The sequence below is a fragment of the Cylas formicarius genome, unplaced genomic scaffold (genome assembly GCF_029955315.1).
Source record: "Cylas formicarius isolate icCylForm1 unplaced genomic scaffold, icCylForm1.1 PGA_scaffold_7__23_contigs__length_41026272, whole genome shotgun sequence".
NCBI classification, from domain to species: domain Eukaryota; kingdom Metazoa; phylum Arthropoda; class Insecta; order Coleoptera; family Brentidae; genus Cylas; species Cylas formicarius.
This window is the reverse complement of record NW_026844352.1, coordinates 38,890,758-38,908,497: the sequence shown is the minus strand read 5'-3', so window position 1 is coordinate 38,908,497 and position 17,740 is coordinate 38,890,758. Positions and strand designations below refer to the sequence as shown.

The window sequence follows — 17,740 nt, the reverse complement described above, 5'->3', positions numbered from 1 at the left end:
AATTTAGTTTAATAAGTTGAGCAGAAATTGTTTATATCGTCTCTTGCATGCACCCACTGATAAGGTTTTATACTCTTCCAGGATACTATTATGAAGCCGGTGAATGTACGAAAAATATCTTTTATATAAAACAGTTTTACGGACTGGCGGTGGACTCCACTATGCCTTAAACTTAATGTATCTATAGGGTGGCCCGTTTAAGTGGCGCCTATACTTTATCTCGAAACCTACGGGATTTACAAAAAAAAATTAAATACAAAAGTTGTTTGTATTAAAATGACTTTTATTCTTTTTATTTTCCTAATCTTCACTTTTTTATATACAGGGTGGTAAAACAAAATTACATTATTTTAAATAGAACACGGTGTTGCCACGTTTCTCAGAATGATACTTTTCTCAATTTTCCTACATGAGACACCCTGTATATTATTGGATTTTCGAACATATACAATTATAAACTGGGTATAAGACTTAAATTATTAACTTGTTCACAACCGTCTTAGAGGATTGTTAAGAAGTCATATTAAAAAGAGAATGGTGATAATTTTTACTTTTAAATGTCTACATGAAATGATTAAAAAAGACTAACACTACTGCACCTAAAACCTAACACCGCATCAAAACTGCAAATATCAGCTTAAACTATCAATTTTTGATCCAAAAAGTGACATATTCATGTCAATATCTTTCAAATACTAGCCAAAATTGGCGTCTTTAAGCATTATAGCACAGAAAATCTTTATAAACCATTAAATATCGGTGTAAAACCCCCTGTCTGAGTCAAATAGTTGCCGATTTCGATAAGATCCCGGGCAGAATCTGCTTTTTCGCCTCTTAATGCACCCAAATCTGCCTTTGGAAAGCAGATATGTACTTAGAACCAATTTTTTTGTGACAAATAAATGGTTTTCGCTTTTGATTTCGAGCAGATTATAGTCAAAACCTGCATTTTCATAACTTATCGGACAGTAATCCACTTTAAAACTGCAAATAACTGCTTAAAAACCTACTTTCTTGGATTAATAGTAGGTTTTTCTTCCATTTTTCAAACAGATTCCAGTCCGACGATTCCTCCGACACATATCTAACCTAAAACCGCATCAAAACTGCAGATATCAGCTCAAACTATCATTTTTGATCCACACAGTTACCTTTTGTTGTCAATATGTTTCAAATCCTAGTCAAAGTTGGCAAATTCGTGCATTAGAGTAACGCAAACCTTTATAAACCATTACATATAGATGTAAAACCCCCTTTCTAAGTCAAATAGTTGCCGATTTCGATAAGATCTTAGTCATAATCTGCTTTTTCGCCTCTTATTGTACTCAAATCTACCTTAGAAAAGCAGACATGCACTTAAAACCCCTTTTTTGGAACAAATAATTGGTTTTCACTGTTGATTTCGAGCAGATTATAGTTAAAACCTGCATTTTCGTAATTTACGGGACTCAAATCTTCATTAAAACTGCAGATAATTACTTAAAAACCTACTTTCTTGGATTAATAGTAGGTTTTTTTCCATTTTTCAAACATATTCCAGTCAAAATCGTCTCCTCCGACACATATCTAACCTAAAACCGCATCAAAGCTCAAACTATCATTTTTTCATCCAAACAGTTACTTTTTGTTGTCAATATGTTTCAAACCCTAGTCAAAGTTGGCGTCTTTGGGCATTTCTGAGTCAAATAGTTGCCGATTTCGATAAGATCTTAGTCAGAATCTGCGTTTTCGCCTCTTATTGTACCCAAATCTACCTTAGAAGTGCAGGTATATATTGAAAAACCCTCTTTTTGGGACAAAAAATTGGTTTTGGCCCTGGATTTACGGGAGATTATAGTCAAAACAGGCATTTTCATAACTTAGCGGACTGAAATCTATATTAAAACTGCAGGTAACTACTTAAAAATGGACTTTCTTGAATTGATAGCAGGTTTTTCCTTCTCATTTTAAACAGATTCCAGTCAAAATCGGCTTCTCCGACTCATATCGTACCTAAAACCGCCTCAAAACTGCAAATATCAGCTTAAACTATCAATTTTCGATCCAAAAAGTTACATATTCATGTCAATATCTTTCAAATACTAGTCAAAATTGGCGTCTTTAAGCATTATAGTAGTGAAAATCTTTATAAACCATTAAATATCGGTGTAAAACCCTCTTACTGAGTCAAATACTAACTACTAATGCTTACAAGTAAAATTAATTAAATTAGTTTTTCAATATGTCCGCCGTTTTGAAAAATACAAGTAGTATATGCTATTTCTAAATGCTATATAGCATTTGAGACGCAATTTCGTCATGTGACTGTGAATATCAACATTTGATAAAGACACGGTGTTGTCGAAACAATTGTCATGTCATAATATATAATTTCGTGAAAATCTGAACTTTCAGTTCTTATTTATTTTAATAATTGTTCCATGGAATTTATGTACTGATAGGAATAGTTGTGCACTAGATAAATTGTATAAAAATTAATTGGCGAAAGAGAAGATAGAAGATAGAGAGAAGAGAAGATAGAAAGAAGATATGTATTTAGAAATTTTTGAAACTGACCTCAACGAGCAGGATCGAAGACGTTTTAAATTTGTCATAATTGTTTATTTGCTACTCTGCAGTGTGCTTCTAAATGTGTGAAAAATCGCATTTTCACAAAAATTCGAATCCACCTTAAACAATTGGGAGTTTCTATTTGAAATTTCGAATTTGGCATGGGCTTTTCACATTTTGAAGACACTCGGTACATAGCCATTATCGCAAAATTAAGTCAAAACTATGTTGAGATATTTAAATACCATAAGTGGCCAAGAAATTTGATTTTTGAAAAGAAACTGTTTATATCATTTAATATTTTCTTGGATTATATTTTAGTCTATTTTTTTAGAGCTGGCAAAAATTAAAAAAAAAAGATTTTAGAAAAATTGAAAAAACTTGTTTCAATTTGCTGTTCAACTAAATAATCTTATTTTTGAACGTCTTCTTTGGTTGCGATAAAAAATTTTTATTTGCGGGGGCTTACAGATAACTAGGTTCTACTTGCTTAGAAGCAGCGACGATTACTTTATACTCATCCCTTAATGCAAGTGAAAAAATATATAAATATTCGAATAAATAAACGTTTTCAGTAAAGGTCGCCGCGTTTGTTGCTTATCCTAGGAGGAGATCCTGTATTAAGCAACCCACTTATTTATCACGTTGCAGCCAACACCCATTCATGCATTTTCCTAACAAGATCAAACGGAATTCACCTTTAAAATGGATCGGGAAAAAAATCGGATCGGCGGATTTTCAATGCTATGCGAAAGTACGTACTGCCCGTACTACCGTAACGGATCACTTCCCAACTTTTGTGCCATATTAAATAATATTACTCGAGTAATTACTCACAAAGGCGATTTTTGAGAGCATTTGTTCCGCGAACGAAGCGAAGGTCAAGTGGTGATCTATTTATACGGGGTGTTGGTCAGTCAGAGGGCACAGTCTGATTCCGTTACCAGCGCAAGACGATCTCAGAAAAATGAACGCTTTGGTAAGCACCGTCGATACATTTACAATAACGACTTTTGAGAAATGTTGTAGAAAACTGAATATTTTAAAACTATTTTTTTAATGTGTTTTTTTTTTAGATCTTGACGCTCGCCACCCTCTCTGTAGCCTGCGCTGCTCCTTCAGGCCTTGTCCTGGGACACGGAGGATACGGACTGGGATATGGAGGATACGGAGGTTACGGTGTCGGTCTGGGTCATGGAGCCGTTTTGGCAGGACCCGCAGCTCATGGCGCTGCCGTTGTAGGACCAGTGGCTGCCGGAGTTTCGGTCGTTGGACCGGCCACTCATGGAGCTGCCATTGTTGGACCTTCTACTCATGGAGCAACCGTGGTTGGACCCTCAACTCATGGAGCAACCGTCGTTGGACCCACTGACGGTGGTGCAGCTGTTATTGGACCAACTGCCCACGGAGCTGCAGTCGTCGGTAAGTCTGAATTCGTCTCTGAGTTTTTAATTGAAAAATTGGAAAAATTCTAAATACTACCCCGACAAAAATTTCTTCAATTATTCCACACAAAATACATTTTTTTGCCTATTCCGTGTTTTTCCTAATGTTATTTTGCTTCCAAATCTACTTTTGAAACAACGCAATAGAATAAAATCATCACTTTTAATTTTAATATAATATAATTTAATTTAATATAAAATTTTCAATATAGGGGTTCGCAGCATAAAAAGGCAATTCCGTATACCCGGTAGAACATTCAAAATAGCTATTTGACGTGGTCCTGAAAAAATTATAAAACTACAAAAATTATTAATCGCACTGGTATGTTTCGTTGATGCATTGATGGATAGAAAATTGAAAATAGCGACCAAAGAAACTCATTTTGTTTGCTTTATACGGAATACTTTTGATTTTCGGATGCTAAACTAAAATTGAATATGTATTAGCATTAAAATATATTAAAGATAATTTATTATCGAATAATTGAATAAATAATTATTAATTTGAATATCTGCAGGACCTGTTGCTCACGGTGCTGTAGTAGCTGGCCCAGCTGTCGGTTTAGGAGGAGTGGGTCTTGGACTTGGATTGGGCGGTAAGTTATTGAGTATTTTTTTTTTAATTGCGAGCCAAAAATTCTTAAAAGCTTCAGTTACACTAAGAAAAATGTTTGAAAAAAACAGTAAAAATTTGACAAATTTCAAAATTCCAAAGTTATTTTTACTGATATTCTGGAATTACGATATTATTATACCACGCGAACCAGATATTAGCATATTATGTAGATTAATAACATGCAAATATGAACGAAACTGAATAACTCATGATTAATCTACAAGAGATATTTTGATAAAAATAAGGTAGGGTACAAAACTTAATTTTTGGTTTTTATGAAGGAGAGAGGGACTGTTTTTTATTGTATCTTTATAAATCAGTCTTGTATATATAGCATCCATATGTAAAATATATCAAAAATTATATTTAATAAATTTCTCGAAATTAGAGAACTCAAATAACACTACAGAAATGAAATGGTTTTGATTGCCGGGTATTATGCTTATTATGCAACCAGGACACGGATACGGAGCTTTCGCCCATGGAGTAACTGTTGCCGGACCACCAACTGTTCCAGCTACCATCGCAGGACCAGCCGGTGCCATTCATGCTGACGGTCTGTGGGGGCCGACTTTAGCTCATGGTCATGGTCATGGTCATTGGTAAAAAACGAGAGCCGTTAGAAAAATTAAAAAAAAAAACTCGGGAGAAACGTTCCCAATATATTTCGTTAGAAAGATGTTACGTTAATTAGCTACCTTTTTATGTAAATATTTTGGGAAGCTTTTGTTTCGAGGCTTCACCTTCTTGGAGACGATTTCCGTGTATACATATTGTATATTTTGTATTATATAACTTATTGCAGGCAAACGCGTTCAATAAAGGACTTATTCGCAAGGTTGTGGAATTGACTATTTTTCGAAAACCTGATCGACACTTAAGTATGTGCATATGGTCTCAAAATGGATCGAATAACAAACACGCATTAACTAGAAACACTCTTATAATACATTATTTCATTACAGACACTCGTAACAATTTTATCTACTTTGGAAAATCTTGACTCACAAACACCTTTTTCAGACCGGGAATGTAAACAATATTTTTCAAATTGCTTCTTTGTTATGATAGTTCCCGATCTTTTTTATCGGCATTTAGAAATTGCACTATCACTATAAAATAACTGGCGGCCACACTAACATGAGTGAAGATAACTGATCGATTTATGGTGAAAAATCGGGCGGCACTAAATTTGACTTTCCTCATTTCGATTTGATCGCAGAAATCGACAAGTTCCTGCCTCCTCTCGCAAAAAATATTCAGGTTTTTCTGGATCGCATAGCAAGTTGTTACTAGCTTATTGGATTGACTGGACACCATGTCGTAGTGAATCGATGTGATCCACAGGGTCAGCTACAATTAGTTCAAAGAAATATTTCAGTAATTATAAGGCCCTATATGTTTTCACACGAATTAAAAATATATAGTTTTTTTATTTTAAATTAAAATTTTAAAAATATTTACTACCTCAACAAATACCTATTTTCAGTTAAAAATAACATATAAATTTGGATTTTTCCGTTGAATCAAAAAACACATTTATATTCAGCGTATTTCTTTAACAAAATGAAACAAAAGTGGTGCGAGAGGAAGTATAACCAAATATTGTATGACTTTGAATCATTATTATTTATTTATTATTATTATTATTATTATGACACTTTTGCTAGAACAACGGAAACATTTTTTGTGTTGTTCTAAATATGGTGCCACAGTATTTATATTGCAAAACGGTGATTTGCAAATTTGAGTGTTTAATTATGAGTTAATAATTAGTTTTTAATTAAACAAAATAGGCTAATATGCCTAGCTATTTTTTTTCAGAATACGGTAAGAATAAGTTTTGTTGGGTTTGCTGAGTTTGTCTCCAAAATTTTCGGTTGTAACACTAGAAAAGTCGCACCACTAAATTTAATGACAATTGTTAATTAAAAGAGCCATATAAAGATACTTGAATCTTATAGTGACATAGTTGAAGTACGTTTGAATTTGTGATTTAAAAATTTGTATACACATAGTAAATAACGTAACCAGAGAAGCGATAAAACATTATTTATATAAAGCTAAAAATTTAAAAAGTAAAATTCGCTGTAACTTACTACAACCAACACGGTGACAAGAGCAGAATTCAATGGCCAGGAGTAAGCAGCCATATGGGTAGGAATGGCTACAATTACATATACGTCGGTGCAGAGGTATAAAATTTGACATCCACAAAATCCGTATATTGAAAATAAAGGAAATCCAAACAGGTCGTTCAAAATACCGATGATCTTCCCCATTTCATGATACATTTTTCGACATTTCTTAATCCTCCTTAGAGCAGTGGTCGATTGTAAAACATTCGCTTTCCTCAATTTCAACAAATTTCTGTTTATATCTTCGTATTTGTACAATATGGACGACGTGAAATTGCTTTGAATCAGTAAGTACAGGAAACTGTAGTAAAACGTTATCTGTCGGTGATTGAGAGGAAAGTATTTACTGTCCACCCGAGTGATATTTAAGATAAAAAAAATAAAATTTATGCAGATAAAATGCAAAAACGGGCATTTAAAGAAATTCGTCTCTTTCATGTGTTCGGTGTTTAAATTAACAATATTCTCCATAAAGGAAATCCGTCTGAAAAGTTCCTCCCATTGCTTAGTTTTGCAATGCCCGTTAAACAACATCATGAATATCGTCAGCGTTCCCAACAAGGTAGTTATCGTTTCAAATATTAAAAATACGTATTCGGAATTCTTTGCTTTCAGTTCCACACATTTTACGAAATATTCGTATATTAGCATGACGAGCATAAACATCCAATGTAAAGCCACCCAACTGTAGTACCAATTATTTATTGACACTTCTCTCTTCTCGAAATTATACAGAGGTATGACACCAAAAATATTGCAATAAATCACAATCGGTTTTATAAACAGAATCGACCTCTTACCGTGCATCAACATAGTTAACAGCTTATAACGGAACGAATACTGTCTGCAGTATCGACTTTTAAACCCTTAGCAACCAGTGTCCACTACTCTAATTATTGGATTTTATTATGTTTGGCACTGGTAGCAAAGCAATGAAATTAATGAAATATATAGTATGGCCGTCTTAGGATATACGTGGCTACTCAAAATAAATGTTTCAGTTTTAAGGGTGTTTTTTTTTTTAAATATGATCAAAATCTCGTTATTGCACACATTCACATTATAAAAAGTTCGTCAGAATCTATAGTTATTTTTTCTGATAGATTCTGGGGCAACGACAATTTCCTTTACAAAGATAAGCCGCCATCAAAAAAACTTGTGAAATTATACGGGGTGATACAAGAGGTACCCCCTGTATATCATTTCATTTTTAGATTCTACCCTGTCCGTTATTGAAACAAAAAATAATTTCCTAGATTTTTAAGCAATTTGGTGCTTTAATAGAAAGTGGTACTTCTCCAACCAATTTCTGGTATTCTTTCCTTCCTTTGCTACCATTTTAGATACAGGCTGTTCAGATTTTGTACGGGAGTTCTAGAAACATGCTGTATTAAGTATTTTTAAATAGCACACCTCTATATGCCTTCGAATTCTAGGAATGAAACTAATCCACTTTTGCGCTAGTTTCCCCATATTTATTTCTTTCCCATCTTTGAAATATCAACTGAAAACCGACATTTCGCACAAAGTTTTACACATAGACAGAATAATAAAATAAAATAATAATAATAAATAAAAAAAAACTTCGTTAAACCTCATGTTCACTTAATTTTAAGTTTCTTTCCAACTATTTCGCTCTTTTTTGGACATCTGTTTTAATTACAATAATCTAATGAAGTATGATCCTTTCAATTGTAGCCCTGTTCATCAAGAACGCTTTGGAGAGCGACAGGATGGAATCTTCCCACTTTATTGATTGACTTTCGAAAAACGGCAAGATAGTTAGAAAGAAACTAAAATTAAATGAAAATGATATTTTAATAAGTTCGTTTAATCTATGGGCGAAACCTTCTGGGAGATTAAGGTGTTGAATCAAATTGGGTTAGTTCGAAAATTACACAAAAGTCGTTAAAAACTGGCGTTGCCCCAGCATTTATAAGAAAAATTAAGTATAGGCCATCCAATGTGTGCTACTAAATTAAAAAATAACTATCAATTATTTAGACAAACATATTTTCCAATAAATTACTACTAAAAAAATTATTACCAAAGAAGACAATTTCGAGACTAATTACACCTCGTTATCGCTAATCTGTCACCTAGGTAAAGTACCTACTACCTAATACCTAGTACCTAGTACCTAGTACCTAGTAAAGTACCTAATACCTAGTACCTAGTACCTAGTAAAGTACCTAGTACCTAGGACCTGTATGTGCCTAATTGTGCAGACTGCTGTAGTCACAGTAACGTAAATTAGCAGGAATCATATTATGCAGCTATTGTATACAAAGCTGTTTTAGATGGATATTTTTAATGCTCATAAAACCGGTTTTTACCTTTTCTCTGACTTTTGACCAAGTTTCTGCAAAGAAAACTATGAAGGTATTATCGGCATATGCTGCGTAAGCTTTCCAAGTAAATAATAAAACGTATTGGTCCTATTACCGTACCCTGTGGTTTGCCGTGTTTAACTGTCCCTATCTCGCTTATGGTCTTCCCGATCCTGACCTCTTGGAGGAGATCTGTAAGGTTGCTCTCAAAAACCTCCAACACAATCCCCCTCACTCCGCAAACTTCCAAAGCCTCAAGCGACAAGTTCTGGGAAACTCTCAAAGACCTTCGTAAGATCCCCCATTATTCATTTTTCTCAGACAACATTTTACGTCATTCTGTTGTATTATAAAAAGTATTATGGTATTTAGTTCTAGTGTGACTTCTAAGAAACAAATAATCTAGACATGCTCCAGATTCTTCTCTTGTGATATCCTCCTGTATTTTAAAATGTTTGGATCATCATTATTGAGAATATTTATATTAATATCCCCTAAGCGAACGCGAAGCTGTGTTTTGCTTTTATGTTCAAAGAAATCGTTAATACAGCCTAAGAAATTGTTTGCATTTGAAGATGCAGATCTATATATGGCAAAGAAGCACAAATCCATATTTTGTATATTCATTGAGATTCTAGTTACCGTTACCGCAGTTATTGGCAGCTTACAATTTTCAAATATAGGATAATTCGCCTAAAACTATTAGTTCAAAAGTGAAGTTGTGCGTTTCCAAAAATATTAACAATTTATCAAAGTTTGATTTGATACCAGGAGTGTTTAGGTGCATAACACTAATAGTATATTGCTCCTACTTGCAAAGTTAACTATCTAACCAGGATCAACACGCACCGAGTGTTGTATTTCTTGATTAGCCATAGTTAATTCTAGCTTTAGCTATCCCTAGGTAGCATTGATAGGTTGGACAGTTGATTTTTGCTGAGTCATGGTCCATCAAATGTCTCCACCACCTCTGTGGTGGTACTCTTGGCAGTTGTAGCACCTTAATATGCTAATATCCTCATATACAGGGTATCTTTCCCCGTCAATATGAACCTTTCCACAGCAAATTAGCCTTTTGGAAACCTTAGGACCGCATTCAGCAAATAGCGCTTTAGTTTGTTTTTCCCTGAAAGATTCTCACCATAAAATAATCATTGTCTTAACTTGTGTTTTGATTTTTAATCTGAGATTCAAGTTCTTCCTTGCTCTTTTTCAATAAGTAAACCCTGGGATTTTGATTTTTTAAATTAATTTAAGATTTGTTTGTTATTTGTTATTTGTATTTTACCATACTAATTTTTCGTGGTTTTAATTAAATATATTTCGTACATTTTAAATTAAAAAAACTGAAATTTTTCATAAAGTTCGGTTCTTAAGGGTTCCTAGGATGAAAGCTGAAACCCGCCATCCGAAGAACTTAAGATGTTTTTTCTTTGTAAAGCAATTTATTTTTTAATTATTAATTATTATGTTTTGAATCCTTTACGTTTTTGGTCATCAATAATTTTCAACCAGTAATAAATTAATTTCTTTTTCATAGCTTTAACTATAAATATTTCGAAGAATCTTAATTAGGAAATTTAAAAACTGACATAGGTATGGGGGTTCGTTTTAACCGCTGCGTTTGGTTTTAATTAATCGATTTGGCGTAAATGCAAATATTTAGTATTTTTTGGAAACCGCACATATTAACAAGAAAATGAAGGTCGACATATTAGCTATTTATTCAGGGTTCAGGGGATTGTGTGTCAGTGTAATATAAGAATAAATCGAAAAACCTACCACCAAAATGAATTGCGCGGTAAGATGAAATAGTAATATTAATTTTCCTTTAATTTCATCGATCCATGTCCAATTCAATAAAAGCCAAGATGTACGTCAAGTCGAGTTGATTACGTCGGAGCGTTGTTTGCTTGGGCGGTTATACTTTCGTCGAGAAAGTGATCCAATTTTTCTGCCTGCGACAATTTAAATAACATTAATCCGAGAGCTTTTATTGTTTATTTGCGTTTACTTGTTTCCTATGTTTTGTAACTACATTCACGTTGTGAACGTTGTAGGTCCCTTACAAGTGTTGTTAGAATACGCTCTGGTAATTGGAGAAATCTCTAGCAATTTTATTTTCGAGTAGTTCCACTTTAACATGTCAATTCAATCCTGTTTTTGTCTCTATTTCTCGATCATTTTCAATTCTGATTTTTCAGTTTCATATTTATACGTTCAGATTTTTTTAATTTTTACTTATCACGCTGTTTTTTTCAGATTTGTCATGCTTTTTTTACTAACGTTACTAATCAGTTTTTATATTCCAAATATTTTTTTCACTTACAGATCATATCTTTGGTTACAATATCTGTGGTTTATGCTAAACCACACCTTCACCAGATAGGTGGAGCAACGCAACATCGGCCTTCTTACGTCATCGGTGCAGTAACTCATCAAATTTCAATTATCGGGCCTGCAACTCACGAAGCTACCGTCGTTGGACCCCAAACACAAGGAGTTATCATTGTCGGACCACAAACTTATGGCGCAACTATTAGGGAACCCCGCAATCATGGTGATACCATTATTACTTCCAACGAACGCAGAGAAGCCGATGTAGACATGTGTAATATATTCAATGAGTTAACATAATTAATATTTATTAAAATTTTACTGCTCCATCTACTTTCTGATGAAAGAAGTGCTTGGAGCTGGAAAAAATATCAATTGGTCGGTAATAGCGACCACTACTCATTTGTATTTTCATAAATTTATTCCCTTCGTGTGACTTATTAATTTGCGTCACCAGAAAGCAACGTTTCACATTGAATTTATTTGGTAGAGTATGTCAAGTTAATGAAATTTGAGGTTACAGCCATTAAGGATGAATTTCTACGACTAGTATATTTTTTCGAATATTAACTGAAGCTTACATTTGAGAAATGGTTTCGTATTTTTTTACGAGATTTTTGTGTTTTCGCAAAAATCATTAAATAACTATATTACAATAATTCCAATTAAGATAAATTATATTTTAAGGTCTTGTGACTCACCACAGGCGTATTGATGTAGGAAAACAACTCAAAGAAATTGAACAGACAAAGGGTAAGTACTGATTGTGTGTAGCTATTATTCAAAAAAATTGAAGACATTTGGAATAAATATATAAAATAATAACAAAATACTGTGGCCCTGTACAGGTCATCGCGGAGTTTACATCTTCCGGAAAAATTCACGCTGACAGCGTCTGGGGACGAATTTTAGAATAATTTGTAGTCACGGCTTCAAAAACACAAATCCCAAAACATCGAATTTCTAGTCTAATGGGTAACTAAACTGAAATCTCCAATTTTCCTAGTTTTATTATTGCTCGTAGTGTTTAGAGCGGCAGTTAACTGTAAATGCAACCAATTTGCATTGAATTACTGTGTACGATTTTCATAGAGATTAAATAAAGAAAAATTTTTGGATTTTTTTTTTTTTAAACTAAGATAGTTAGACATTATAATTATTATAATTACTTCTTTATTCTTCTTCTCGTTCTGCTTCCCTCTGTGTGAGTCACCCATAAATATTTAAAAATCGCAAATGTCGGACTAGATGTTTTACTTTCACTTGACCAATACCCATATAATTTTCGATTTGTGTAGGAATTACTATATTCTTTGATCTGCAGTGTCACTGAAACTGTTAATTACATGCTGCGAAATTAACAGCCGGAAAGTAGTTTGTTATTTGCGATATAACAAAAGGATTATGCGGACTCTCGGACCTTCTGTGCTTAATTAATTAGAACATATGTATTAGAAATGGCGTCATATCCTAGCGAACATCCCAGAGCTGTATTTATTTAAGAAATAATTAGTAGTTTATGAAATTTATAGACCAGTTATTTGGTTGTCAATAATAATCAAGCTGGTTTATGCCAGGTATTCAAGTAAGGGCAACGAGGCACGATATTCAGGAAACGAAGTGTAACCGAAATTAAAAAAAAAAAATCTAAGATATGAATTGAAGAAATTAACGCTTTAAAAGTTGTTATTAATGCTTAATTTCCTGACTGCTGTTTTTTTTATACTTTTTTTTTCCCCGTAATCCAGTGTCTAGAAGAAATCGACGCGATACGAAAGAAGAATTATTTCAATACACAATATATATATATATATATATATATATATATATATATATATATATATATATATATATATATATATATATATATATATATATATATATATATATATATATATATATATATATATATATATATATATTGTGTATTGAAATATATATATATATATATATATATATATATATATATATATATTGTGTATTGAAATATATATATATATATATATATATATATATATATATATATATATATATATATATATATATATATATATATATATATATATATATATATATATATATATATATATATATATATATATATACATATATATGAACAGGTAGTAAAAAATTCTTAATTACGGTTATAAGTTTAAATAAAATTAAATTTAAATATAACAACTATTTAATTTTTCAAAGAAACTTCCACAGGCTACTGTAATGCTTTTTACAAAACCTCTGCATTCCTCCTGCGTCGATTTTTGTTTAGTCGAAATTGAAACCAGTTTGAGTCGAGCTCTGAAGAAGCCAACAGGATGATTGGCGAAACGTCAGCAATTTCGACTAAGCAAAAACCGACGCAGGAGGAATCCAGAAGTTTTTTAAAAAGCATAAGAACTATTTAAATCCAATTGATCATTAAGTAATAGGTTGGAATATCTCAATTTGTTAATTTCCATAGGTTCCAACAAATTTAATTTTTTGCTTTTTGATTTATTATGTAAAATATCAAAATTGTGGAAATTTTAATATTTTTTAATATAATTTAATTGTAAAAGTAAAAACCACCTCAGTTCAACTGTAAAAAGAGTAAAAGATACGAACACTTTTTCTTTTTTATCCTAGATTTCATTTGACAGCCTAAATAAAAAGTTACCGATTTATTATGTAAATCCTGGATAATTAGACATTAGCAAAAAACCCATAAAGTGATTTTTTTCCCAGAATCAATCTTTTTTTGAATGTTAAGTTCTTTTAATCATATTTTAGGTTAAGCTGAAGATATTATAAGATTCGGTTTTCACTGGCTTGTTGAGCCCTTATTTGATTGTTCAGTGAATTAAAAAAGTAATATTGTTTTATTCCTGTTTCTGTTATCTATTCTTTTTGCGATATGTCAGAAAATGCCACCTGGTGACAACGTTAGCAATCGCAGTCGCGTCACACATAGTAAGAACGATATACTAGGAAAAGTTCTTTTTAATGGCACCAAGTTTATAAAGATGCGTTTTCTTTTTGGATATGGACATTTATTTAAGATTTAAGATAACATTAGAGACCTGAGACACCTGCGACGTTAAGTGTGAATATGAAATAATGATTATTGAAAAAGTAATAATTTTTCTCATATATAATTAAGACGCCTATGGATTACTGAGAATTGACCTTTCTACTAAAAGTTGAAGCTGTGTCTTCTGAGCAACTTAGTATGGTCCTCGAACTGTTCAGTCTCTTTTTCTTGATATTACATGCCAAATAAAAATTGTTCTATAACTTTTCTGACCGACTTCAGTGGCGTATTTAAGGAGAATATGCAACAATATGTAATACTTAATATTTTATTCGGTCTTATTTTATTATATATAATAATAATATAATAAAAAAAACATAAAAACAATAATAATACGTCAACAAAGTCTCTAGAAAGCTTTTAACCCAATCTAGTTAGCGTAGACCTCATTCCGCCATTAAACAAAACACTAAAAAAGCAAACGAGACACACATCTACGTTTTTTTCTATCTGATTTAGACTATCCCCAATATCAACGAAACAAGAAATGCTTTATATCTTAAAAATTCGAATTATTTAACAACTCCCACGCCAGACCAATCTTCACTCGGCGGATCCTGTACGTATGTATACCTTATAGAGTAATACAGTGACAGGGGCAAGAATTAAAGAAGCAGCAAAATTTTCCTTAACCTCGACGCGGATCCGCTTGGTTTTCGAGTGGTTTTAAGTTTAAGTGGTGTCATAAAGTAATCCGCCGAACGACAAAATGCAATACACTGCAATAGAATTAAAACAATTTTGCTGCGAAACATTAAGAAAATGTGCTAGACAGAAAAACTCCAATCTTGATATATACAAAGAAAGGTATCATTAGCAGGTCGAGAATTAATATCCGCTGTCTTACCATATGGGATAATTTTTGCCTCATTGAATATTAATAAAACCATTATTTCAACAATTACTTGCAAACGTATTTTTTGATCGGCACAAATTGTTTCGAACAAATACGTCAAGGTCAACAAACTGAGTATTTATATGGGGTGTTTTTAAGTCACGGGGCACAGTCCACTTCGGTTGTCAGGTCAAATACATCCTAAATAAAAAATGAACCGTTTGGTAAGCAGCATAAAATTGAATTTATTAGTAATATTTTTGGTTTATAAATTTTGAAAATTATTACGTCACTTATCAATAAGATAGAGTTTAATTATCTTAATTACTCTCAGATCATCGCTCTTGCTGCTCTCTCTGCGGTCTACGCTGTACCTCACGGACATGGAATTCTTTTGAATCACGGAGTAGGTCTGGCCCTTGGGGGTGACTTAGGGGGACACGGAGTCCTCTTGTCAGGTGGAATTGACAACGGTGCGTCAATTGTGGGACCTGAAGTGCACGGAGCTACATTAGTTGGACCCGCTACTCACGGAGTATCTGTCGTTGGACCCGAAACGCGTGGAGCTTCCATTGTTGGACCACAAACCCACGGAGCATCGATTGTAGGACCACAAACTCATGGAGCAACCATCGTAGGACCACGAACTCACGGAGCAACTATTGTCGGTCCCCGTGCCGAAGGAGCCGCCATTGTCGGACCTAGAGTTGGCGGAGCACATATCATCGGTGCTAGTGCAGGAGGAGTAGCCGTTTTGGGTAAGAAAAACTTAATTGAATTAGAAAATCGATAAGAATGTTAGGAAACGTATAGTGGGCCGGGTCGATATTTAAATGAAGGAGATGTTTTAGTGGAGATACTTTTCTATTTACAGGATCTGCTGGTGGATATGGTGGTATCCTCGGAACCGGTATCGGACTTGGAGGTGGATTAGGACGCGGATTGGGAGATGGCGTCGGTGCCGGAGTTGGAATCGGTACGTGTGATGGTAAATATTTTCCAAATATCGAATTGAACATCGTACTTTTTCAGGACATCATGGGGTGCACGTAACTGGACCCATTGCCGTCCCAGCAACCATCTCCGGACCCGCTGGCAAAATCCATGCCGAAGGAGTTTGGGGACCAACTTTAGCTCATGGTCACGGACATTACTGAAGTCTGAGATCGTCAAAAATCTTCGAAATTCGATTATCAAATATTCCTAAAATATATTTCTAGAAACACTTTCCTCAACGTGCATCTAGTTTATAGTATTTTAAGAAATTTTTGTTAATTAGTATTTCTAGACTGATTCTTGTTATGCCGACCTATACACTGCTTCCCTTGTACATTTTGTAATTATATGCATTGATAACATTTTAAGGTGCAATGGGTTCAATAAAGAACTTTAAAAAATTAATTTGCCTTTTGTTGATTTACTTTGGTTCGTATTTATTACAAAACTTCAATCCCACAGAAACCTATTTGATCGTAAATATGAAGCATGCGAAATCATTTTTTTCGGCAAAAGCGTGATTAATTGCGACAATTATAATCTATAAATAAGCCCAAGCCCAAGCCCCAAGTTTGTAATGTAGTTTTAAAACGTAATCGAAATTGCTATTCTCTTAATATATGGATTAGATATACACAAAGATTGACCATAGCAGGCTAGACACTTCGGAAATGCAAGTTGAACCAAAAAACACTTAACACTCAACAGCAATAGCCCATATTTGTGTAATGGGAAAAATGTAGTCTAAGATATTTAAAATAACCGATCATCAGGACTGACGCTGGAAACAAATAAAATTAAAAATGAAAAAATCAAGTATAGCTTGACAACGCCGCCACGAAGTGATTTTTAGTGTCGGGATCCACTTTTTCCATAGTTACCAACATTTCCGATTATTTTGGATGAGTACCGACATTTGGTTTACTGTTTGATGGATTTTGATTTAAGGAGAGTATGAATATAGTTTTGCAAAATAAATAGTAGTAATAAAATATATATATATATATATATATATATATATATATATATATATATATACATATATATATATATATATATATATATATATATATATATATATATATATATATATATATATATATATATATATATATATATTATATATATATATATATATATATATATATATATATAATATATATATATATATATATATATATATATATATATATATATATAATATATATATATATATATATATATATATATATATATATATATATATATATAGTATATATATATATATACTATATATATATATATATATATATATATATATATATATATATATATATATATATATATATATATATATATATATAATATATATATATATATATATATATATATATATATATATATATATCTATATATATATATATATATATATATATATATATAT

The 17,740-nt window shown here is 32.5% G+C and overlaps 4 protein-coding genes across 4 annotated transcripts; 3 read left to right on the top strand and 1 right to left on the bottom strand.

Annotated features, from left to right (window-relative positions):
• The first annotated feature begins 3,374 nt into the window (after positions 1-3,374).
• On the top strand, positions 3,375-5,448 carry LOC132705506 (cuticle protein 63-like). Its single transcript, XM_060676111.1, has 4 exons — positions 3,375-3,529; positions 3,627-3,972; positions 4,514-4,591; positions 5,069-5,448. Exons 1-4 carry the CDS (start codon positions 3,518-3,520, stop codon positions 5,215-5,217), a joined length of 585 nt encoding a protein of 194 aa, XP_060532094.1. The 5' UTR covers positions 3,375-3,517; the 3' UTR covers positions 5,218-5,448.
• A 128-nt stretch (positions 5,449-5,576) lies between these two features.
• On the bottom strand, positions 5,577-7,565 carry LOC132705505 (gustatory receptor family protein 3-like). Its single transcript, XM_060676110.1, has 2 exons — positions 6,711-7,565; positions 5,577-5,964 (listed from the first exon to the last, which is right to left on the bottom strand). Exons 1-2 carry the CDS (start codon positions 7,560-7,562, stop codon positions 5,674-5,676), a joined length of 1,143 nt encoding a protein of 380 aa, XP_060532093.1. The 5' UTR covers positions 7,563-7,565; the 3' UTR covers positions 5,577-5,673.
• A 3,283-nt stretch (positions 7,566-10,848) lies between these two features.
• Positions 10,849-12,305, top strand: LOC132705143 (uncharacterized). Its single transcript, XM_060675578.1, has 4 exons — positions 10,849-10,880; positions 11,411-11,690; positions 12,104-12,169; positions 12,265-12,305. Exons 1-4 carry the CDS (start codon positions 10,869-10,871, stop codon positions 12,303-12,305), a joined length of 399 nt encoding a protein of 132 aa, XP_060531561.1. The 5' UTR covers positions 10,849-10,868.
• A 3,166-nt stretch (positions 12,306-15,471) lies between these two features.
• Positions 15,472-16,722, top strand: LOC132704876 (uncharacterized). The gene is made up of 4 exons (XM_060675181.1): positions 15,472-15,545; positions 15,656-16,079; positions 16,196-16,297; positions 16,354-16,722. The coding sequence occupies exons 1-4, from the start codon at positions 15,534-15,536 to the stop codon at positions 16,476-16,478; spliced, it is 663 nt and encodes a 220-aa protein (XP_060531164.1). The 5' UTR covers positions 15,472-15,533; the 3' UTR covers positions 16,479-16,722.
• Positions 16,723-17,740: the final 1,018 nt, after the last annotated feature.